The 26,806-nt window shown below is 37.6% G+C and overlaps 1 protein-coding gene across 2 annotated transcripts in view; it reads right to left on the bottom strand.

The window, feature by feature from the left end:
- ABCC4 (ATP binding cassette subfamily C member 4 (PEL blood group)) overlaps positions 1–26,806 on the bottom strand; it is a 140,557-nt gene that overhangs the window by 38,260 nt on the left and 75,491 nt on the right. For both annotated transcript variants that reach the window (XM_064408441.1, XM_064408440.1), the window contains exons 20-25: positions 26,266–26,345; positions 8,410–8,560; positions 7,647–7,766; positions 4,248–4,358; positions 2,673–2,773; positions 778–969 (exon numbers count right to left, since the gene is read on the bottom strand). In XM_064408441.1, coding sequence (XP_064264511.1) covers positions 778–969; positions 2,673–2,773; positions 4,248–4,358; positions 7,647–7,766; positions 8,410–8,560; positions 26,266–26,345 — 755 coding nt within the window. The remainder of the gene's footprint in view (positions 1–777; positions 970–2,672; positions 2,774–4,247; positions 4,359–7,646; positions 7,767–8,409; positions 8,561–26,265; positions 26,346–26,806) is intronic.

The raw sequence follows: 26,806 nt of genomic DNA, 5'->3' as shown, positions 1-26,806 counted from the left end.
CCTAATCAAAAAAGTACACCTGCATTTGAAATGTAGCAAAGCACAAATTAACACTTCAGGGCTGCAATTTAATTTTGTCTGTGGGGGAGACCTTCCCTGCAGCACTCTTTCAACAAGGATAGTGTCAAAATTGGGGAGGAGGAGTCAAATTTGCAGAGGAGGAAGAGTTTTATTTCTATGTTTCTTTTGGCTACCAATCTAATTAATGACAAGAGTTAATTGGATTGGTAGCCAAAAGGAACAGAAACAAAATCCCAAATTCTGAAGTTATGCAACTGATTTGTATTTCTTTCTTCTATCTTGCATTTTGGGCTCAGTACAAGAGCATGTACATTCCTTATTTTCTATTGGTTTTGCTCACCTTGTCTGTTGATATACTCGATTCCAATTATGTTCCCTCTGTTGAATACACAATTTCCTAATGCAGCTCCATTTGGTTTGGATTTGAACAAACATTCTTGGCTTGTCTAGTATTTTCAATGTCTGCCACTTTCTGAAGAATCTCAGAATTTTTTAAGGAAATTATCGGGTATGTTTAATCCTTTGTTTTGACAGACTGAAGTATCATGTTCCCAGACAAATTTATGCAACACTTACAGGAAATAAATAGGCTATAACTTCTGCTTTTAAATATAACTAAAGCATATTTTTCAAAAGAACACTTACTATTTTCCTAACATCCATGTATTTTATAATGCATTTTTAGCACGCAGCTTGTTGTCAACTCATCATCTTTGCTTAATTTCTGTGAATATCCAAAGACAGCCATATACATACCTTTTCTTTTGGCTTAATTAAAACAGACAAATGTCTTAAAACCAATGGTCCATCTAGACTGTAAGTGAAGTTAACATTCTCAAATGCTATCATTCCTTGGTTAGGCCATTCTGGTGGTGGATGTTTGTTGGTCTCCCAAGGAGCTTCTTTTTCAAGTTCTGTGTACTCCATCACTCTTTCTACTGATATCATCTAAGGGGAGGAAAGAAGACATGCACACATGAGCTTCATCCTATGGCATACACTGCAAATACTGCCTGCATATAAATATGTGTGTGTGTTTTTACCAAAGAGATTCAATGCAAATTACTCCACGGTTTGTTTTTTTTTTAAACACAGGTAAGTATTTGGCGCCATTCTAGGCTTTATACAACTGGAAAAGTCGAAGGAATGCATCTCATGTCCTACTACAGATCCAGATCTATCATGATACATAAAGCCATTCATAAGCATTTCTCATCAGTAGGATTAATTACAAACCTAAATACGCGCATAAGTTTAAAGAAAATTAAGCTAAGCGAGTTGTCTCTCAGTCTTGACTAAAATGACACCAATCCACTGTGTGTTAGAAAGATAAAGCTAGAAATGAAACTGCCAAATGAACTCCAGGCAGACACATGAATGAGTTTGACTCCTTGCCCTGCATAGGACAACCCCAAAAAAATCACACCATGTGCCTGAGAACATTGTCCAAATGCTTCTTGAACTCTGGCAGACTTGATGCCATGCCCACTTCCCTGGGGAGCCTGCTTCAATGCTCAGGTGTAGTTAACTTTTAATAACAAGGGATTTTTGGTGGATCTCCAGCAACTAAAGAAGTTGATGCTAATCATACTTCCATAAAATAATCACCATTTCACACCAAAGCCAGGTTAGTGAATGGCCTTTCTCTTCCAAGGTATTTCTCAGTCACAGCTTCCAAGAAAGCCACTCAGCACATGTGACACTCCCACAGACACTTCCAAAACATCCCAAAAGGTATGAAAAAACCTGAAAAATTTCTTCCCATTTCTCAGAAAATGTCACCATCAGTATACTGGTGTGTGAAAAATGCACTGAAAAAGCAATGTGGTAGTAAAAAAATCTAACTTTGTTATTATTATTAATTAATTAAGTATGGCTTTGTAACTTCTACAAAAGGACTACACACCTTTCCTAGACTATGTACAGCAAACTATAATTACAAGTAACTTCAGTTGTCAACACAACAAAAAAAAATCCCCGGTTTATGTTTAGCATGTTTTCTTTACAATGTATTTTTCTTATGTATTATCTTAAGAAAGTAGACAGGCAAATTCTAGTAAATACTGTGAATTGGTCAAAGGTGTTTTATATTCTATATTTTGGAAAACACACAACCTTGTCAGCTGAATATAAACAAATACTTTCACATTTGTGTTAACTTAGAATGAATTAAAAAGTTATAAGCCTTTGCAATGGAATAACAGGACTCTAAAAATGCCGTGAGGGATATAAATAAAATTTTAAAATGCAATAATAAATAACAATAAATTATAAATACCAAATATAAACACATAATTTAAAATCTTCCTTATAGAAAGGGATTAATTTATTGCAACTTTAGCAAGTTGCAATGCAATTGTCTACACTGTAACTAGACTGTCTCCTTTCTTCTGTAAAGGGAGATTGTAAAACCTCCCTTAATATGAATGCAGGACAATCCCCAGTCACAGTTCATCTTAATAAACATTCAAAATCAGTCAGACTAATCATAACCTAAAAGAAGTAATTTTTCTTTATGACTGCAGAGTGGTGCCTCAATTACTTGCTAAGGTATTAATACCCTAAATTAATTAAGAAGAATCTCATCCTTAAGGCTTCATGTCACAATCACGAAAGGAAACAAGAGGGGGAAAGGAAGAAATAAACATTACCAGGTTTTCAACTTCAGCACTTTGTCTAACACCCCACTGGAACGTTCCCATGAGGGTGATTGCATAGGAGAGCGCCAAACCAACCTGCCCCGCATTCAGACCTGCAGAAGAAAGGAAAACGAGACTCAAATAGGTACATTGTAATTACACAAAATCTCAGTTAAGTTCTCTTTCATGAGGTTACCTACATGATGGAAGCATCACAGCCAGAATTTTATTTGGTTATGCGCTGCTTGCTATCTGTGCAATGAGTAACTCCAGGCAGAACAGCTGCTTGCTGCATTTTTGGGGTACGTTTTGGACACATTCTGACAAGATAAGCCAAACTCTCCTTGGCCTAGTGTTCATCTAAAAACTGAGGTTCATTCTCAAGACCAAACCTACAGAGATTTTTAGGGTCATCCCTCTCTGGCTGAGCATTAGTTAACGTTTCAATTTTTTTCTATGCAAATCAGATAAGGCCCTAAACCTAAGCAGAAAGTTTGCGTAAAATTATTTCACAATTAGTTATGAAATTTACATCAACTTTGTACTCTGACAACCAATCAGATAAAGTAACAGGACAGAATATTTCTTCCCCTGTTTATAAAAGCATTTACTGTGTTCAGTGGGTCTATTCTCACAAAATAAATGTATTCTGTCTACCCCAATATTAAGCATGATTGTCCTCTGACTTACTTGAACTTTATCCTTACATAGTCCTACTGACTTAGAGAGCAATACTCTATCCAGAGGCAAGGCAAGATTCAGGACCATTGTTTTGACTTGTCTTTTTGCATGCTAGTAACATCAAACCTAGCTGAAAATTTGGAGTTGTGCAGCACAGAGTGTTCAAATTTTAAAATAACACGTGCACATACAAAACTTACCCAAAGAAAAAAGAAAAGAAACAAAACCAGCAAATTAGCACTAATTTTCATGTCCAAGATAATTACTTCTTCCTTCATGTTTTAGATGACTATCTCATTCTAGCACATCTAACCCAATTACATCCTGGATGATGCATACACTAATGACAGTTCCTGAGTGACAGTGAACATAAAATGTATTATTATGAGGCAATTTTCTTTCTGGAACTGACCTATCCCACTGATCCAAGATACGAGAAGAGTATCCCTAGGAACTTTACCTTGCCTTTTGACCTACTGTGCCACGTGCAGAAAGGAAAAACATTGTTAAGAGGCAACTCTGTGGGTGTTTCAGTATAAAAAGCAAAGCCCTGTAGGCCCAAAAGAGAAAGACAAAGGTAGGGAAAAAGAAGATTTATTTCTTGTTATTGCTCTGAAAGCCAGAATCTCAGAAGTGAAGACTAGAGAAGAACACGTTTGTTTGCACACTTGGGGATGATGACAGATGTATGCCTTAGCCTGGAAGATGTCTGAACTGCCTCCAGGATTTGCAGGGAAGCAGATACAGCCCCAATGCCCTAGACTAAGGAAGAGATCATGATCTAAAAAGAAACATTTAACTTAATTACAGCCTTTAAATAATTAGAAACAGCAACATATGAAAAAGAATTAGGCATTACTATACATGGTAATTACTGGGTGAACTTTTTCTAACATCTGTACTTACTGTTGGCAAGAAGCAAGGAACCAAAAGCAACCACTATAACAAAAATGGCACAGATGGCATCCAGACGCACAGCAAACCACCTTGAGGTTGTCAAGAAGAGAAACCAGGCCTCTAAAGTGTATTTTAAAAAGACATAAAACCAGTGGATTATTAGAAATGAAGCTGTATAATTATTACTAAATTTATTCATGTTAATAACACAAATTGTCAAAAAACCCCAACCATGCCATCTTCAAGTGCGTGTCTGCATGGGCTGATGATGATCAGGCTACTGACCAGTTTTCCTGAAATTGTCTAATTTAGTTTTCACACCAGTAGCAACCACAATAGGAAGAGAACGAAAAACAGTCAAGGCTCGAAGCATGGTCCACTTATTCACAATGGAAACCTCTTCTCAACTTGAGTGAACTCAAGAGTCTTATACAAAAAGCAGAAGTACAACTGGATTTGCTGCAGCTGGACTAGAGTCTACAGGCCTTTAGCTAGAACATATCACAACACAACTGTCAGAGCCAAGTTTTTTAGGAGGCAGCTGCAGCTGGTTAAGCTCCTGTAGGAGCTACTCAGTGTAGCTACACAGAGGTATTCAGATGATTAGATGCACAATTTTACTTTTGGGGAAGCTCACAGGTGGACATCTCCACTCAACAATTTGGTGCTAAGTTCCATCCCACGTAGATATGCTACAGTACAAAGTAAGAGAGCACAAAAAGACACTGCAATAGAGAAGGCAAAGTATTTGAATCCAGGGCCAAAATCAGAAGCAAAGTGGCCATAATACAGTGTAGCACTATTTGTTGCTTAGGTTGCACTCAGAGGAATTGTTCCAGCTGCTACCAGTCACAGCAGAAAGTTACCATTCCAACCCCTTCTGCCTTGCTTGCCATTACTCCCTGCTAAAGATCACTGCAGTTTCAACTGTTCAATGCTCCTTAGCCCAGTGCTGGGAAAAATTCAGACTAAAAAATTCTCCCTTCTGTAACATAGAGAGGAGGTAAAGTGTGGTTTTAAGCCTGATCATCAATAGTCAGATTATGGAGCTTTTGCTGCATTGATCCTAATTGTCCACGGAGGTGTGTTACATTGCCACCTTGAGATGGGTCATTTTGCAACCTCTCTATGCAATAGGGGTCACATAAAGAAAGGAATCTGACAGTCACAGGAACTAATAAAGAATCATCGTGGTCTGACAAGTCATGGGCTTGCTTATACAGATGGGCACTGGCAGGAAGGAAACTTGGGTTTGGTCAAATGTCAGCATGCCTTTTAGATGTTTTTTTATCTAAAATTTATTTAATACTCTATTCATAGGCATCCTTCAAAGGGGTTCAAAGCAGGTGTCCTGAGTCCTAGGCTTAGGCCTAAATAAGAGAGGAAGATACTACTCCAGTTAAAAGTGCTAAATAAAACCATCACTGGTTGGGAGAGCCTTTGGCAATGCAGGAAAGAATTTAAGACTCTTCAGGAGACTTAAAAACCCAGGACTCCAACTTGGTGAGATGTTATGAAAGGTATTCTCTCACATCAGCTACTGCTTGCTCACATTTACTATCAAAGAACTATTCAGGGTGAAAACAACTTCAAGAAATCTCTAGCTCAGCCTCCTCCTCAAGCACAGTCAGGTCAGAGGTCAGACCATGCTGCTTTATGCAGTTTGAGTCTTGAAAATCTATACAGATGAAGCCTGCACCTCTGGGCAATCCTTGCCTCTGCTTGACTGTGCTCACAGTGAAAGAGTTCTTCCTTGAATTCAGGTTAAAAATCTCTTGTTACAACTTACATCCAAGTCGGTGCTCCTACCACTATGTACCATGGTGAGGAACCTGTATTTATGGCAACATCCTTGCAGGTACTGGAAGGCAGCTATTAAATCCTCTGTATTCTGTGACCTGAACAAGCCCAGTATCTCCCCAAAAAGGAAATCTCTCCTGTTAATACCCTTACTATCTTCATGGCCCCTCCAGAGAGCTCACTCCAGTTTGTTATAATGTTTCGCGGAGCTGGAGGTCCACAACTGGATGCAGCACTCCCAGTGGGGGCTAACAAGTGTGGAGGGGGACCATCACTTCCCTCCTTTCCATGCTGCTATTAATTCAAAGGTCTTGGCCTCCTTTGCTGTCCAGGCACATATTCCCTGTGTGGACCAAAAACCACACACACTTCAAGCCAGCTGGTGTACCCCAAAGGCTTGCGTGGGAAAGACAGCAAGATGAAGTCTGCAGGTATACAGAAGAGTGTGACTATAAGAACTGAAGTTTGACCTCAAAAACAGGTTCATGATCTGCCCATGAGGGGTATTATTGACAGTTTTGTTAGGGAGATGTACGAAACTGACTGAAAAATGGTTTTTGTCCCCTGGATATCCAACCTTAAAATACAGAAAAATATTTCTCTTATATGTCATGGTCCTCTTTGTACAGTTAATTGCCTAAAGATGTCTTTTAATATAAAACTAAACCACAACTTTGTCTTCCCTCACTATCAGGTATTGTAGTGTTGATTTGGTCAGATAACTAGCAACTATAAAATATTAAGAAATGAGAAATTCAAAGCTAGAGGTGCCTCCTTGGAAGATGCCCTACACCAGCCACAAGTCACCGGGCTCAACATGGTCAGTGTGTATGATGCTACAACCTGTGATAAACTGTACTTCAGAAAGGATCAGCTGGTCTTGTCTGAAACCTTGTAAACCTATAAACTACAAAACAGCAATCGAATATACTTGTATGAGTTACAACAGAGGAAAGTCAAAATTTTACCTAACAAACACAAAACTTGCATTCTGCTATATCTTGAAGAACATTGTAATAGAGAGCATTTAAATAGCAGAAGTCAAAGAATCACAGTGCAGACCTGAATTATATTACTTATCCTTGCAGAACACTGATATTTCACACCTTCCAATTACATTAATTTCATATTTTAGATTTAAGCCCTGAAAGCTGCTCAAAGTAAAAAATAGTTAGATTTATGAAAGTTCCGAGATTATTTATACTAATGATATCTGCCCATTCCTAGTGTCAAATGTTTCATTATATTGCTTGTTCCCATCACATCGCTCTCTGCTCTCCCCCCACCTTTCCTTTTCTTAAAGATGGAATCCAAGAAAACATTAAAAATTATTCTTTAAGTATTCTTATCAGGCATACTTTCAAATGTTTATCTTACACATTATTAAAACATATGCATGGGTATTCTAAATTATATTACAGCCTAAAGTAAACTCTCTAAATCTAGACAGATAATGTTTTTGTTCTAATACAGGACTTTTACCCTAAAGAGACAAATGCACAGCTCCTACTGATTTTAATGCACATTATATACATGTCGCTGAGGGCATAAGATATTTCCCTCCTACCGTGCAAAGTATTTGATTTTTCACATCAATTCATCACAAACCTGAGTGGAGGTCTTGGTGTGCATCAAATAGTTTTTGAAATCTTTCCTCTGCTTTCAAAGCCCGAATAGTCCAAAGTCCCTGGAGGGATGACGACAAGTGGGAGAACACCGGACTTCGAGCTACAAAGGGAAATGAGAGTTGAGTTAACTTAACAATAGATGAAGGACAACATTTAATTCTTTTTGTACCACACTAATCTTTAATCCTACCACTTTATATTTAACCATACAAACTAGTCTACTGCATCTTTTAAAATAAATATGCAATATCTTTAACTAATGTTCTCTTACTCAAGTAGAATGAGTCAGACGCCAGGCAGATTAATTTATACAAAAATGTCTTACAATTTTAACAGTAGCTGCCACCGTAGAAATTCTTTGGGCTTTATTAATGACATTAGGCACCCATGTTTGTTATTCATAATGCTTAATATTCCATATCATAGTCAAGCTAAAGTAAGGCATAGGAGTCAGATAAGGTCAGAAATACCATTAGTATATGCATGCAAGGTCCCAAAGACCAGCAGCTTAGCATATTCTTAACTAGCTTTATTTACAGATAGTTAACTGATATACCCTAGGTTTATCATTATGCAAAACAGGAGTTAAGCATATAATTCACTAGTTGAGAACCAAGGCAATAAGGAAGTTATTTGCATAGCAAAAGAAAAAAAAATCTTTGATGGACTGTCTATAAAATACTAGCATTTCACATAATAATAAGTAGGGTCAAACTAACATTAAGTCCCACCAAACTACATACTTGTGGCTTCTAGACGTTTAATATCTCTTGAAGTGTCTAAAAAATATCGTCGAAGAAAAATGAAAAGAATAAATAGTGGAATTAAGGGGATGAGCATCCAAGGAATCACTGCCACAGCCACAGCCACCACACCACAAATCTGTAGGAGAGTCTGGAGCACAATAGAAACAAAATAAAAAACTCTTTGCCAGAAGAATTTAATTTAGAACAAGTATAAAACTATTTAACACTATTGAAACACTTAAATATTTAAACATAACTACTACATTTAAGAGCGGATGCATTGTATAACACATGAGCAACATCTATTTTTAAGCAACGTGGAAAATTTACAGTAATATCTAAATTGACTATTTTTCCAGTTTATGGTTTTCTTCCACATTATTTGCTCCTTAAAATAAGTCTTTACAAAACTGGTTGACTGAAAATTGTCTTTCTTGGTAGACTATTTTGTGACTCCTGTAATAAAGTAATAAATGATCAATGTAATGAACAACTAATCTTTAATGAATCCTAGTTATTTGGTGAATCCTAGTTATTTGGTGAATCAAGGACATGTTTTTTCACTCCTGCTAAGAAGAAACTGGTGAAAAACTGGCTTTCAACTTGAGTTGAAAGACTTGACACTTGGAAGAGAGACTTTCAAAATAGGCTTGCAATGTTTTCCTAAACACAACATTGTCCCATTTGGAAAGAAAACCCAGGACAGGAGAAAGTGGGCTTCCTCTTCTCAAAGGATTACATTGTGAAATATTACAAATAACAAGAAAATGTTACACACTGCAAGAAATGTGATAAAAGGCTTGTTTCACCAGGTTTACTACAGTGCAATGTAACAGGTGAGGTAAACCTGACTTTACTCTTTGAAAACCAGATATAATGAGGAAAACTCTCCTGCTTAGGATCCTGGCCCAACTTTCTAAATTAAATCCTCCATTTCCTTCAAACCCCTTCATGTCTTTCATCAAACTTTCAGTTTGAATAGACAGTCAAAACCATCATCTGTACACAAACTTCTTTCAGAACCCAGCTGTGCATGAATGAATGTATGGTAGGAGTCCTGATATACTATAATTAGGATGTGCCCACTTGTTCCTTAAAAAGGGGGGAAAAATCCAATCCATACAGTACCAAAACCAGACAACCGAAATCCTAGCTCAAGATTAAACTCCTGTATTATTCTCATTAACATATTCCTTAGAAATAACAATATTTTCTGAAGATTTTTCATTTTATGGACTGTACAGCAGCCGCCTTCTTCATCACCTCATGCAACACAGAAGTGGATTCCAGCTAAATATTGTGGCTGCCTGATTTTTAGATTCCAAAAATGCATTAGCGACCACCGGGTGCCAGAAATGCATGTCTTGCAGCAAAAATGCTTCCAGTCCCTTCAAGTTTTCCAATTTGGTGCTCATATAACCAACACATTAGCTAAGGTAGGTACCAGAGAGCTACCTTTCAAACACTTTCAGTGGAAGTGTCTATGACACATTGCATTTCCTGCTGCACTTCTGGTAGCGCACTGAGGCCAAAAACAAGTACAACCTTTACCCCTAAATTTGCTTTTTTCCCTTCAGGCTTCTCCGACTTTACCCTAATTTGACCTGACCAAAGAGCAAACCCCACACACCCTACATATTACGACTGCATGAGTCACCTCTAGGCTTAGAGGTCTTAGCTCATGAAAGAAAATTTATCAGTGATAAATCAGATGAAAAGAAGATTTTTACACCCCCCCATCTCATAGATCCTGAAAGCACATTTTAGGGTCTCATAACCCTATTAAGAAAAATTGCTAAAGGTAGACATAGGAAAGGAGCTCTGGAGGAAGTTGCATTACCACTACACTGCTCATCTGTGGGTTAAGGTGTTGATAGCATCATGTTGTTTGACCTTATAGATACAGATCCCAAATGTCTACCTCGATTTCATCAGGAGGAGGCAAGGTGGCAATGAGAGTGCACAGTGTTTCACCTGGATCAATTATGCACATGGCTGTGTCAGCACAAAGCAAAACAAAGTACCCTGGGCTCCTCACCAGCACTGCCACCAGCCCTTCTCTACCTTCTACTTCTCTGGCATTCTTTAGAGCTCTGTAAACGTATTTCCTTTTTATCATGGGGTGAGGAGAAAGGACAAAAAATTCCTGACCTCCTACAAATTTTCTCCTGTTCTAGATCTCCACTCTCCTCAGTAATGCTCATTATCTCTGCCAAGCCTGCCAGCCATCCATATGCTGGCGAGTTTCTAAAGGCTCCTTCACCTCCATCCTTATCAGCAGAGACTGAAGTCCAGTCCTTCCTTCCTGTTCCAAACTCACTCCTGAATCTGCTCGATACATCTGCTGCCTTCTCCCTCCGTCACTTCCTAGTCTCAGAAAAGCTGCTTCTGAATTACATTGTAGTCTCCTCATAACATCAGCCACAAACCTGAAGTCAAATGTTGTGGAGAGCTACTTCAAGGAAAAGAATTCTGAGGAAAACAAATGCTTCTTAACAAAAAACAAAGAAGCCAAACTGAAGTTTAGTGATGATAATCTACAATATATTGCAAAGTGCCAGTGGGGCTGGGAGTGGGAGTAAAACTATTAAGATCCAGCTCATGTAAACAAAGCCTTGCTATGGCAGAAATACAGGGAAGGAAAAGATGGTTAGGATGACTAAAGTAAAAATCTGACACCGCCTTTGGAAGGAATTTTAGATGAGCCTGCACCACCTTATCATTATAAAAATTTATGATAGGGTGGATCAGTCATGTGTGTTCTTTTTTTTGAAAACCAAACTTGCATATAAATTAACTCCTAATGAAGTAGTCTGAAAGGCAGACACAACCATTTGCAGACTGTAATCATGTAGTCACTGCGTGAGGTAAGGCAAAGGTTCTAGCTCCTGAATTTCACAAGAGACAACCAACCTTTGCAGCTGGAGACTGCCCCAACTTCTACCAGCTTCACTGCATGCAAGCTGCAGGAACCAAGATAATCAGCAGGCTGACAGTAAAGGTAACATGAGTGTCTGGTTTGTCTCTCCCCTCTGGAGACAAACAGCAAGAAATGCTAAGGACTGGGTATCTAGACTTCTAATTGAAGAATCAGCTTACAATGGAAAGTTGCATCGAAAGTCCAAGGTTTTCCTACATAAAAGAAATATGGTCTACAAACCCAGAACCTTTTAATGTATTTCTTAATTTTAGCATTCAAAATGTAATGACTGTGTAGAAAGTAACAGTGAAACTGAAAAAAAAGAAAGAAAAAAGCAACTAAAACAAAAACACAGGAGCTGATTAATTACATTTACAGCTATCTGCACAGTATTTGAAACAAGGCCATCTTGAACAAAATACAACAGATGTACTGGTTACCAAGACCCAAAAGACCTGCAGAGTTTCAGGAAAAGACTATTGTTTCCAAATGGAGACATAGTGACCAATGTCCACCCTCAAACTTGCTTCCATTTCCCTGGAGAAAGATGAATCTCCCACACAGCCAGCACACAGTCTATCCCTAGAGTACAGAAAAGCACATGTTGTTTCTGTTGGGAGTTATCCTCTTGCTTATAAGAGTCCTGAGAGATTTCCCTCATGATTTGGGCAGTCACTCCATTTACTGTGGCTTTTATTTTTCCTTAAAAATCTCCTCTTTTACTGCAGCAGGCATACCCAACTATAACCCTCTGGGGAAACGAACGCCCTGATCAGCAACGTTCACTTGTGAAACTTGCTTTCCCTTCACCATCTGATGACCTACTTCTCCATTATTCTTACAGGTGCTGAGAGTGGTATTCTGCAGTTTCTATCTCAAACAGGTCTTGATCTAGGAGTAACAGGTACTTCTGTGCCACAACCACAGAGCAGAAAAACATGGTACAGGACCTACTACCATAGGAACCACACTATTCTGGACTTGCAGTTGTTGACCTGGTAAGATTTCTCATCAATGAGAGGAGCCCAGGGGATAGGATTCAAGACTTGGAAACCTCATTGAGGGAATCCAGATGTGGCCTACATAGTAAAACTCCTGTCCTAGTTTAACAGTTTAGAAGTGATGAATAGAATAGTAAAGTTGTTTAGATCAGAAAAGACACTAAGATCATAGAGTCCAGGCCTTAATACAGCACTGCCAAGTCCACCACTACTCCATGTCCTTAAGCACGGTCTGTGTGCATCTTTTAAACATGTCCAAGGATGGTAGTAACTTCATCTAACTTTTAAGAGCATATCTAATGAACCTAAGTGGTTTAGTATTTTGCTACAATCCACCAACTGTATTTACTTGATGCCCTGTGACTACAGCAAAGTAAACACCTAAAGCCCATCAAGGCTAAATTTTGATGACTGAATCTACAGTCAAATCCCACGCAAGAACTGCAGCATTCCAGGATTGGTTTTACCAATACTTTAGCAGATGCCAAGTACACCTACTCAGCCCCAATTCCCAAATGCTGCTCCCTGGGCCCCAATATACACTCCTGAGGATTATATTAGCCCACGAAACTGCCACAAAGCCATACTAATTTAATAATAGCAAAGGCACATGTCCTCGACTTTAGTTTGAACCTTCACTGCATTAACTTTAGGCACTCTCAGTCAGGTGTGCTGTCTGAAGTAAAGCCATGTCAAGAAACTACAAAACCCCACTCTGTTCATACTTGCTTGGCATCACCCTTCCTCCTTCTTCTCCCCTACCCCTGACAGAAATTATTTCCTTGTTGACTCTGCCAAATAACTGCATGTACAATCAATCCTTAATCCAGTTCTGACATTTTCTTTATCCTTGAATGCCTTTTTTTCCCCCTTCAAAGAGACTTTTTCAAACCAGACTGTCTGGACTGACTGACCTGCACCTCTGTTAAAGAAAAACTGCACAGGTGGCTGGTTACACTGGGACACTAGAAGAGAAGTCTCCCTGGGAAGATGACATTACAATGAGAAGATCAGAGTGACAAAGACGCTACTCAAGCCAGCTCCACCCAGAACCACAGTGTAGATTTTCTGAATTTTTCCCCTTTATTACAAAAAGCCACAGGAAACATCCAAAGAGAAACTAGCGCCTAAACAATTCTATTCATTTTGCTCACTTAAAGGAGCTGAGTTGAGGTGAGCAGTCTTGTCTTCAAACTACTTTTTAAATAAAATTTATGGGTTTTCTTTTGGAACAGGTTAAAAATAAGCATATATGGTTGTTTATACTATTGCTTGCATCAAACTGCCAGGAACACATTCGTCTTCAGCAAAAATGCAATGAAGATTTATGAGTACAGGAGAACACATGGGATATACAATATTTAAGTGGCATCTCTGACAATGTCCTTTTCTGAAGCAACCAAGGACAGCAATATTTGACAGGAATGACAGCTCTCAATCAGTCTTAATTCAGCTATGGAAAATGTGCATCCACAAGAAAATATGGAATTTAAAGGCAATGACAACCAATGCACTGAAAGGAGAAAAAAAAGACACAGCAGGAGAAGAAACAAAAAATATAATTTCAGATAAATTGAATGAAGAAAGTAAGAAATAAATACTGCCAGCTCTAAAAGCTTCAAAAAGACCAAGTTCATCTTATCTCTTGCAAAATGCTCTCATCTCCTCTCAATCCTGCTATTTGCAATTAGTTGACAAGAGGTTATCTAACTAAATCAATATGTCACTGCAAATGGGCTGAATACATCTGCCAGAAATGTATTTAAAATTTCCAATCACATCCTTAATGCTAGCACCTCCTATTTGTTTTTGTCTCTACAAGACAGTCCTTCTGGATCACTGTTTTTCCAAGTGAACAAGCATATACTGAGCTCCTCAGGGCAAATGTTTTCTGTGCCACCAACATGCTCATTCATTTGACTTGGCATGCATTTTGTCATTAAGTGAGAAGCCTTAATATTTGTTTGAGGTCACAGCAAACTGTGTGCAATTGTTCTTTAACAAGTGACCTTACAATAAAAAGGGTGTTTTCTTTAATACATTGGCACCACCACCACTCTCATATTCAAACAGTAATCCTATCATCAGTAATCTCTTACCCTACAAGAAGGGACAGACATAGGTTCTCTGGGCACCCTGGGCCAGGAGGCTTAACTGTCTCCTGCAGAACTTGACTGTAACAGAAGCTTTCAAAAATCACAGTCTGTACGTTGTCTGAGACTTCCAGATATGATGCTTGAGAAACAAACACATAACCAAGCTCTGGACTTGGTGATTCTGACAGACACTTGGAACACTCATTGCTTAGAACTCTGCACTACAGTCCTACAACACACAGAGGTTATCTTCTTTCTAAGAATAAACTATCTTCACTCATGTAAGAAGTTTTTTTGCCAGGGCTCTTTGCCCATGGTAGTAAGTTACTTCCAGCCAATACAGGTTTTCCATGGAAAAAAAAAAGCTTTTATCAGAGCCAAAGCTACAGCCTCTATTTAGGCATGCAGCTCCTGCTCATAACCAGTGTACATGGAAACTAATATACAAAATGACAGTGCCAACAGCCATTCTTATAAATGGCTGTGGACAATATATTTTTGTATCTATAAGCAGCAGAATATTGAACAGGATCTCCGATTTTCTGAAGCGCTCCTCGTTTATTGCACCTTATGCCCCCTAAGCACATCTGCACAGAAGTGTTCTCAATGATTTGGGCAGCAAGTCACAACTTTGCAATGAGGATCTATAGAAAAGTGAGAGGTCTTCCTGAAGTCACAGGAGTTAGTTATGACTTTACTGTGATTTCCCCATATGAAAAATATAAAGAGCTATTATGGTTTTGCTGTTCAACAATGCTGTTTGTCACTTCTCCTGTGAATAGGCCTTGGCTACATTATATTGCTCTTTTCCCAAGGGACAAAAAGTGCACACACAAGAACTATTCACACAAACTACAGTGGTCTTTGTACCATGAAAAATACATTTTATCTTCCTGTGAAACACCTCAGATGCCGAGCACAACTTTACATGGTAGATTGAGGAAACAGCATTAATCAGTGAGTGTAGAACATGCACACATACATGCTTTGCTTTCTTGACAGCTCTTGCCAGAACCTGCCTGAAACACTACAGAAAAATGTCTGGCATCACCCAACATTCCCCGAGTTACTCCTCAGGTAGCAGAAAGCATCTCTTCTCCATCATACTTATTTAGGGGGGTTGTGTCTCCAACATTCACCACCATTGTCAAGTGTGGTTGCTTTGCTGGCTGTTGCACTTGCTTCAATATTCCCAGAAAAATGCATTTTTGTATCTCCTCTGTCAGTCCTTGCTGATGAGTAACAGATATTTTTATAGGAAAATGAAAATGGCTTGACAATTTTTGCTCCCCTCCTACCTCTCAGAAGTACTTTCCATGATGTTTCCTCAGCTATATAAGCCCAAGACAGCCCCACTGAGTACAGAGCCTTATGAAATCAAAACATTTGATTCAACAATGGATATTTTACTCCTTAGTACTGCTACAGGTGTATTTCCCATTTTGTCGTTTACTCATATGTTTAGCACTTTACCAGCAGAGGCTGATTCACTGATCTTTGTCTCAGTTTTATCCCATTTAAAAAACCATTTTGAAAGCAGATGTTATTTCAGTGATAATTAGGGAGAACATATACACAGAATGAGAACAAAAAAAGAACCCCAAAAAAATCTCACTGTTTTAAGGCTATTAGGATGCAGGAGGCAGATCTTACAGGCAAATACAAAATGATGCAAAAAATGCATTGTAAAAGGAATGGGAAAAGTTAGGCCTTTTAACTCCATGAGTACGAAACTGTGAGTGCTGGGGTACTAAACAGGGAAAGGATCACAGAAAGCAGCTCATGCCCTCTACAAACAGCATCTCCTATTGTCACTGCCGGGGAAAAAACACTGACCTAGACAGACCACTGATGGCATTAGTTCACGTTCTTACGGTCTGGTCCATTAATTTACTTGCTGAAATACTGTCCTCTCTTCCTGTGAGGAATTCCTCTGAGCTAATGATGATGTTATCACATTTTCACCCATACTATGCACCTTCAAAATCGTACTTCCCACAGACACTGCCGCCCCACGTGTCACAATTTTACAAACTTTGTCTTTGAGCCCTGTACTTTCCTGCCTTGTGTCCCTTGTCCCTCATGGCCATAATGCCAGAGCAGCTGTGCACCCTCCTCAAGAATACATCATTTTCAACTGCATGACCTTTTCTGCTCAGCCAAGTCCAACTTTCACCAGAAGTTAATTCTGGGTCTTTCAACAACTTTAAAAGCTTTCTGCTACATTTGAACTGTGGGCTTTTCTGTTAAAGAGAGTATCAATTCCTCAGTAACACAGCTCTTCTGCCTTACAGCAACTACAAGCTTTTAAGCATTTTATTGTTGTTCTTACTGTTTAGAAATACACTATTCATGTATTTATTTTTAGGTGGAATGAAGAACTACTCATATTTCTGTAATCTATTTCTGTAATACCACAACAGCCTCTCTGCCCCAGTTAAATGAAAACTATGAAAAATATTAAGGACTACAGCATCAGCTATCCTAAGAAATAAAACTACATTCTTTTTCCTTCAGGTCACACTCTTTCACAGGAGATATGCAAAAAATGCTTTCTAACCTGTCCCTGACATTTTCCCCCTTAACTTCCTCAGAACTTTGCCACTTTGATAGGGCTATAAAATACTACTTTCCTATTCAAAATAAATCCCTGACTCATAATTTCTCAGTACTACATGATATCTATGATCACTCACCTCCAAAAAGCTGAATAGTGGTCTGATGCTTTCAGCATATTTAAAATAATCAGCACCAGCCTCATTCCACCACCAGCAGGTTTCACCCAGTTCAGCTGCTCTGTGCATGTCCAGAACCCAGTGAGTAAAGAGAAAATTCCTCAGCAGAGAATAAAAATCATTTAGTCTTGTAAGTGCATGCTCATTCTTTATGTGTTACAAATCATCAAGAAGATTTTTCAGAAGCTTTATTTATCACAAACCATCAACAAGGGCACACTTACAAAACTAACTAATAGTTAGTTTGATCTGATCCCAAAATCCAGACTATTAGTGAGAAAATTGAAAAATTGTTTTTTGAAGTGTTATGTTGAATTTGACAGAAGGATGGACAACTGAATCAACGATCAAACCACCATTTTTATAAGAAGATCTAAGCCCTTTATTTTAGCATTCGACTGACATATATAGCAAGAGAGCTCTGTTTATTTAATCATTAGACTGATTTTAAACACTATTAAGAAAATTATTTAGGGATGTGATTGTGAAAGAAAATGAAATAGCTCAGCATTCTATTCTTCCACTGTGCAGGAATAGATATTATTAAGCCCTTGAAAGAGCCTAAATACACAGACTTCTGTATTTCAGGAGTACAATCTAAACGACTCAATCTCTTTTAAACAGTACAAAAATGTCCTTTAATGTAGATGTAATAAAAAGACATAATAAAAAGACATATGACATTCAATTACCACCTGAGCTCTCATCTTCTGTCATACAGAACTGCCCCCACTGCATCTCCTCTACCTTTTGACAAACAAGCTTGTCTGGAATTTTCAAAGCTGCACAGTTCACCAAGTAGCCACAGTATTCAGCAAGAAAAAAGTTCTTATATTGTGCAGGTGCACACATAACCCTGGCAGAACATTTCTGTGAGATGAAGTCTTTATTTTTGCTAAAGATTAATTCCTTGTGTCACATTTGTTTTGGGCATAAATACGCATAATGATTTAACACAGACACATGTCAGCTACATGGCTTAGTAATTCAAATTACCTCCAAGTTTCTCCTTCCTTCGTGAATCAAAAGAGAAATCTCCAATCCTTTTGCCAAACAGTGAAATCCTAATTTGTTTGTAAGCAGTCATTGTCCTATCTATAGTATATCAGTAGTTAAAGGCAATCTAGAAGATTTATACTTATCACCATTTGGAACAGTATTGTTGCACTCTGTGACTGACAGCAGAATTAAAGTATTTCTAGCTACTGTAAAGTGTTAGAAATGTTAATGATTTTCAGAAGTCATAAGACTAATCACCAGTCTGAGACACAGATATGAAAGGTTGTGATAATGCTTACAAAGTCAGGGAAATACCAATAAACCTATAAAAACCTATAAGCTATAAAATACCGATGAAATACCTATAAAATAATGATAAAAATTTCCACTCTAGCACTAAAACCAGCAGTAGTATATACACAAAGAAAGAGCAAAAAAAAAAGGAGAAAACTACAAAAAATAAGTTCACTTGCATACATAAATACACTTTGATAATATTTCTTTGCCTTCTTTCACACAAAGAAAAGCAAACGAGAAAATACCTTCCAAAAGGCATGAACCAAATGAATAGAATCTTTCTGGAATTTTTACAAATTCCACCTTAACTAAAGTGGGGAAATTTCCAAACCACAAAAAACAGGGTCAACATCACTGGACTTCCATAAAACTATCCTGCTTTCTATTATCTGAAAATATATTGAAAGTAATCTGATAAAGAAAACAGAGAAGCCCATTTGGAGAAGAGATTATTTACACCTGACTGTAATTTTGTATTTACATGTTCCAACTATCAAAATATTGCAAGAACAACTACCATTAAACCTCAATCTGCTCAAATGTTAGGGAAAGTAGGATAAAGACTGCACCTCACAATGCTCTAGAAAAAGACAGAATTCCACTAATTGAAAACTAGCTTTATTTTTCAGAGCACTATATTCAAACCACCTGTATTCCACAAATAAGAAAATGAAAGGAGCCCAGTACAAAACTATTACCTACTTTTACCACATAAATGCAGAAGTGCAAAAACTAAAAGGAAATGGGTTAAGAAAAACAAGAAAAGTAGTAGAGGAGGCAAGAGGACAAGAAGGTAATGACACCGTATTTTCAGTATTATTTTACCTTTTTTCCCATGTCAGATAAAGTGTTGAATCTTCAAATTTTATTAATACCTAGTAAATAAATACCCTAAAATATTAAAGCATTTACATTACCTTCTTACACAAATTAGTTTTGTTACAGCAGTGATCTCTGCTGCCTTGACACTAACATGTGGACAACTGCATGCATACCTATTCTTAAAAAAATTCTACAAATGAACATAAATTTAAAAAAAAAGGGGGGTGAGGCAAAGGCTTAGGCTGGGGATACACAGACACTATAGTGAGAATAGAACACAGCCTTCCCTGGAAAACTGAGGTCCATATATAAACAGGAATTCACCCATTAGCAGTGACTCCAGACTTTACACATTTTATCCTGTGCACACACTACCAATCTGAGTAAATATTCAGTCTGTAGGACGCTCACCCTTCCATTCAAAGGAATGTGATGACAGGTACAAAATAAAGAACAGCAATAGCTTAGGCATAGATTATCTCCCACTGCTGGTCACCATCAACAAGACTAATTGGCTACTGAGATTTAACAACCAAGACATTCAAGGACAGAGAAGAAAAGGTCAATAAAAAACTGCATTATTTAGACAAGTGTCTGTGCTAAACTCACAGCTTCTGCATGTTAGTCTTGGAGACACAAATGCAACCCAAGCCTCCTCTTCCTCCACTACTTCCCACCCCTTTTATTTGTTTGCTTGTTTGTTTTTAACAAGACAGCGGGGTTAATAAAAAATTACCGAAACTAAAAGCACATGCAAATACTGCATGATCACAGCAAAAATTAGGATCTTATTGCAATGATAATTTAAACCTTTTCTGAAACTAGAGCTCAAAAGTTACCAATGAAAAAATATATACCCCTATTAAAGTTTTAACTTGTCTTTCATTGTGCAATAGTCATATGCCCTTAACATGGCTCTTGGGAAGGTACAGCAAGAAAAAGTCCCATAAAGTTTCAGTTGTCAAGTGTTACCAGGCAACTGTTTTGTGGTTCTTTCATTTATTTATTTTTCATTTAAACCTCAGCACAGCAAAACTACCATGATCCAGCAGAAGGGAAGCTAAAAGGTATCCCAGGTCTCCAAGGCACAGGTCTGCACTAGGCACCAGGCTCAACAGAGTATACTGACATTTAACAGAGATCCCACTACTGGTTATTTTCTTACAATACACCGCTGATCATATTTTGAATACACACATGCAAACACACAGAAAGAATTATTCTTTAATGAATAAAAATGCCTCTCAAAACTCACACATGCATACAGACTAAACTCAGCTAAACTGGAAAAAACAACGCAACGAACTCCTCAGGAATCCCACCTCTCACAGAAAGCACAAAATAACAATGTCATTGTTAAACTAAAAGATCCTCAAATTCCTTCTACACACTTTCCCTGACATCCTCACACAATAAAATGCAGGGGTCAGTGGTACTGAAACAAGGAACGGCAGTTCCACTCTTGTGCACATACGAAAGCAAGTGACCCAAGCTATTATTCCAGTCTGAGGCACTTTTTGTTCCTAATATCCAGATGCAGCAGCTTTTTTTTTCCCCTTTCTCTTTTTTTTCTTTAAGAAATGACTGTGGACACCTCCTTCACATTTTCCTTTTCTTCACTATTTTCACTCCATAAAGCTGCAGTCAATGTGTTTTGTGTGTAGTGAGAAGGGAATGGCACATTCAGTGGTGGTCTCAGCCACAGCCTACATTGGTGGCTCAAGTAGTCTCAGGATTAGGTCTTTGTGTGTGATGAAAGGATATGAAAAGTCAGTTATTTAAACTCAGTCAAGCTGTTGATTTTGGGGAGGAAAAAGGTTTTGCAATTCAGTTTTCCTCAATAAATCACTGCCCTTTTTCAAGGGCAGCTGCAGATAGTTCACATGTTCACAGTGTTCTCCAGAAACAAAACAGATTGTGATTTTTTACCCCTCCCCTCAATCTAACATAGGGTAAGAAATCAAAATGAAGGGCCCATCACATTAATTACTCAAATTCACTTGAAACTAAAGCAGAAAATCAACTCTGTTAACAAATAATAAGATCACTGAAAAATTACAAGGGCAAGAAACTACAGAGAAAATCTTCCCTTTAAAATTTACCAGAATAATTTACAAAACCAACACAAAGTCTGAAATATTTCACTGTCCTATGTATTCAATCAGTTTACAGATATAATTTCCAAGCAGTAGTTTGTCAGTTTGGGTACTCATCTGGCAAAGTCTGAGATCCGAGTTTAAAGATGTTAAGCCTCTGCAGATTTATCTTGAGACAGAATATGATTCAGCCTTTTATGAGGTCTCAAAACTACAGCATCCAAAATACTGGCCACTTAGGAATATCTGGGCTAATGTGCATAAACCACTATTAAATATATTGGATTCTTAATTCCTAATAACCCCTCATTAATTTCAATTCCTAATACCCCCTCAAAATTTTATTCTATTTCTTGGCTGACCTTTTCCCCAATTGTGTTTTATTAAAACATTGCCAAGAGAAGCTGTGGATGCCCCATCCTTGGAAGTGTTCAAGGCCAGGTTGGATGAGCCTTTGATCAACGAGGTCTAGTGAAAGATGTCCCTGTCCCTGGCAGGGGTTTGGAACTAGTGGTCTTTAAGGTCCTTTCCAACCCAAAGCATGCTGTGAGCCTATGGTTTTACACTACAGACCCCACACCTACCAGTGAATCCACATCAACAGAACCTTATACTCACACAGAGCTTAAGGCCAGACATTTATATCTAAATAAAATAGGTGTTTAAATCCTCTTAGAAAGTTTTAAAGCACTGTAATGGCCATCACACAAATTCTCCTTTAGCTGGTGAGACTGTAACTTAGCTGTAGAACAGTTGCCAAAACCAAGTAACTCCAGTTAAGAAAAAGAGAACGAGATGCAGACAGAGGCCAAGGAGGTCAACAATAATTAAAACTATGCAAACTCACAAGAAAAAAGCCAAAACCCCACCATCTTTGCCAAACAAATTAATTCAGCTTTTTGACTATCTTAGTCAACCTACAAACATTGATTACTACCCGATTCTATGAACAAATGTAATGCCAATTTAGTAGAAATAACAAGTGTCATACTGAACATAACATTGCTTTTTAGTTTACTTTCTTAGGAGAACTCGTACAGAACCTTACAGTCAGCCAGAATTCATTACAGAAGATAAGACTCAGGCGTAGACTGCAGATTTTGAAGGGTTTTTTTAACTTAAATGAGCTTCAAACAGAACTTTAAACATACCATTAAAGATATCTTAGCTGAAACACCTAAATTAACCTTTGGTTTCTTCTCAATTTTTCTACTTCACATCTACCCACAGCATTCTGTTCCAGCCATGTAGTCAAACATAGCCATAAACATGTTCTCATAAAAGAGACTTATTTTTAATTCATAAACCTTGTGGATACAGCAGTAATTTCCACAAAACACAGTCAGCTGCAGTGAGATGCCTCATATGCTGTTAAAATTCATAAGGAGAAAAAAATTACTGCCTTCCAGTGAGGACTGCTTCTCTTGCCTTCAAACTCTCAAGACAGGTGTGTTATATTTTGGTGCACTTCAAACCAAAGAATGAAAAGATGGCAGAAAACTTTAAATGCAATGCAAGCAGCTACTTTGGGAGATATTGCAAAGCCATGGTTTTGTAAAATCTAACCAGATTTTCAAAAGAAAACACAAGGTTCATGATGTATTTTTGTGCTTGCCACATACCTTTCATCTCTGCGTTAACCAGAAAGTGCACAGAGACTATCCACTGTCTTGAAGAGAGTCTTTATTTTCCTTAACTCAATGGAAGATCTAAAAAATTAAACTCTTTCTGTTCAAAGAATTAATTTTCATCCAGTTTACCTGTCTAGACTAATAATGCTCATTATGGCTGTAGTGCAGTATATAAATATTAATACTTACTCCAAAAAGAATATGATCATTTTTTAGCATTGCTTAAAAATCTGTATTTTGTATAGTTACAAAATACAGGAAACTAGAAGGTGGCATTTAAATATTTATTTATCAGTATTTAAATTGGCTCATACTGTAGCTTTTAGGTGTCCAATCACATTGTATTTATTTGTGCTGAAATTACACACTCACTTGCCAATACAGTAAAAGGGTGGAATGCTCCACAATGATGCTAGCAATAACTCTGAAAAACGACCACTTCTTCAATGCAAATCTTCTCAAGAAAAGCTTCTACACACAAAGTAAGATGAACCAGTTACTGCATTGTTTATTAAGTTTCACTTGATTCCTCCTGACAACCATTTAAACAATGAATGTTGGGAAATGTCTCTCAAAGAGTCAACAATAATGGCTGGGATCAGGGCTTTTATATCCAGCTAATACTGTTTTTAGAAAGGAGAAAATATTTCTTCCTGAAGGGATTATAAGAAGTGTTATAAAAGACACCTGCAAACAAAACAAGTGACAAAAGATCTCTATCATAATTGATAACAGTTATCCTTTGTAAAGATCTCTGTTTCATCAGAAATAAATATATATTTGCTCTTGAATTGCAAAAGCATTCACTAAGCAAGAAGCCTGCTGATCAATAAGAGTAAATTTTAGAAAACCTGCCAAGAAGAAAGTGATTTTTTTCTCGTGGAAAGCAGTGCATTAATAATCAACAGTAAAATCCTACATTTTCTTTTCTGATGCCAAATAGAGCAGGCAAGCTTTGAAACACACTGTCTTTTTAATATTGTACTGGACTTGTAAAATCTACTTTGTTTTTTGGAAAGCAATAACTTTTCACTTAAAAAACAAACTCAAGAATTTGACAAATAATACAATAGCGAATTAAAAAAAAACCCCACAAATTAATCAAGATGAAGGAAAATGTTTACCAAATGTGGTTTACAGCAGGAGCTTGAAAGAAGAAAACAATCACATCTATAGAAGCAGCTTTCACTCTTCCATTCCAGACCAGTTCAGTTCCGGAAAGCACACACTGCCTAAAGGATCTATACCCTGGCCACTGACTAGGTTTTCCAATGTGCTGGTAGATGATGCTCTCTGTACACTCGGTGCCATGTGCCATGCACACAGCGTAGACACTCTCTCAGCCTCCTTTTGAAGCAGATAAGTTTGTTCTGTCAAAAGTAAGATAGTGCAATTCTCAAGGCAGTTTGCTTCAGGGTCTGCTCCCAAAAGGAAGTATGGACAAGATCACACCAATTGTGGCTCCCTCTGCTTTTGCAGACTTCTGTATCATTTTCTCAGCAAATTCTGCATCCTCAGACAACCCCACATGCCTTTAAACCACATGCCAGGGCATGCAAAACACCCACTCAGTTTCTTGCTATAAACCACTATGCTGTCTTGCAACACAACCCTCACATTATTATTGTAAATATACAGAACTAAAAGAAATGGCTAATCATTTTATCTCAGGATCACAGGACCCAGAGGATGCTCTGGCCATGAGCAGTACCTAGTGTGAACACACACAGTGCAGTCTGCTGTAAAGGGCAGACTGAGGCACATATAAACCCTCTGGCCCAATGGACAAGCAGCACACTGTGCAGGACAGATGGGTTTGACTTTGTGGATGCAAACTGTATGATAAGAGAACAGGATAAGGACTGCAGGACAAACTGAACTTCCAGTCAACAAGAAAGGCACATATGTATAGTCTCAAGACAGCTGAAATAAAGATATTCTGACCAATAAGACAGTTAACGAGACTGAAGAAGACTTGGAATCTGCACAAACAGTAAAAAATGAATTGTTTTTATAGAAAAATCATATTGCACTTTCAAGAAGAACTTAAATTAATTAAAATGAAATTAAGTGACCATGTATTAAAAATCCTAATATTCTCTGTAAGCAAGTCCCTAACTCATAAAAAAACCCAACTGCTGTAATTGATAGGTACAATACACTATGTTTCCTTTTTCCCCAAAATGACACTTTAAAATGGCACTGTAAAAATCTTTTTGATTTTGAAAATTGAAAAACAAAACATACACCTCAATTTCAGCTACTTCACTGAACTACAAAAAACACTTTATCTTAGGCATTTTTACTCCTTGCAATAATTTTTTCCTTATTTTCAAGAGTTCAGCAAGAACAACATGACTAAACTGCCCAACCTGAAATGTCTTTGGTTTATTTTTAAGTAAGTCAAAACATGGTTTAGATCCTAAGTTATCTTTAAGAGACGAAGCAAAGCTAGTAATAGCACCTTTAAAACATTTCTGACCTCAGCATGACAGGTGTGATCCACTAAGTGGATCCAGATAACCCACTAAGTCTTTTTTTATCTAGCATCCACAATTCTGTATATTCTGTGATTCATGTTATTTTCATACAGTACAATCATTCTTTTTCAGATTTATCCTCCTGCAATTTTTTACAAGAAAGATTAATAGCAACTGCAACAGAAAAACCACCTTGATGTCACGTATAATCCTTTATCATTTCATCACTATCAAAATCTCAACGCTTTGTCCATCTTTCTTTTCTGCAGCAACTTATTTCACTTGTTCCTATTAAGGCTATTATATTCAGCCTATTACTACTAATCTTTTCTTTGTAAATAGCCACACCTATTTTAATCCGAAATGGTGTGGTAAGCATTTGATTCTTTGTGGAAGTAGACATGTAATTAGGTTAATCTGTGCTATCTTTTCATGTGAGCTGATTGTTTCTTTACTATGGACATATTTCTTATAACAGCAATAAGCTTGCCAGATTGCTTGGAGGCAAATCAGGAGCAATTTACCAAGCATGTAGCTGCTATGAGCTGAAATCTTGACATAATAGCAAGCTGTGTATAGCCACTCCTACCTACCAGTTATTACTCATGTTAGCTTTTCACTGACACGTTAAATTTCAACCGCACCTTTCTTTCACAAACAAGTACTTTCCTTCAACTCAGCTACATCTGTGACAAATAGCTGATCTTCAGCAAAGCATACAGGAATCTAAATGCAGAACACAGTGAAGAAGTCTCTGACAGCAGCAACTGAATTACCTGCACGAAGTCCAAGAAGGTCAGTGGAAGCAAGTCATCCAAGTGGCCAATATCTTTGGAGAAACGATTTAAGATTCTTCCTATAGAAACAGGGTTGAGAAGAAAAACAAAAGGGAAGTAAATATAATTCCTGAAAAGATCCATGTTTTACTACTCAAAAACAATTAAAAGGAAACAGCTGGACTTAAAAAATAAAAAACAATTTTGGAAACCCTCATGAGGGGAGTGAGTCTCCTACTACCACTGCAATATATTTTGAAGAATAATTTTTTTACAAATGCTTTCTACCCAAATATAAACCCTTTACATAGACAGCTAGAAAAAAATTTAAATGGGCTTTGAAGATAAAATTTCAACAGAATTTAACAGGTGAAACACACATGCTTTGTATGCTTAACATGGGCAGGTAAAGGTTTACAGGTCAGACAACTTAATGCAAGTTTCATCAAGCAACATCAGCTGGAATCTGCTCCTATCCTTGACTGAAACTCACTAGTGCATGCATGTCTCAGATAGATCATAGCTGATCTAACTGATCTTT

The sequence above is a fragment of the Passer domesticus genome, chromosome 2 (assembly GCF_036417665.1).
Source record: "Passer domesticus isolate bPasDom1 chromosome 2, bPasDom1.hap1, whole genome shotgun sequence".
In the NCBI taxonomy this organism is placed as follows: domain Eukaryota; kingdom Metazoa; phylum Chordata; class Aves; order Passeriformes; family Passeridae; genus Passer; species Passer domesticus.
Note: the sequence above shows the minus strand (reverse complement) of the source record. Positions and strands in the feature narration are given on the sequence as shown.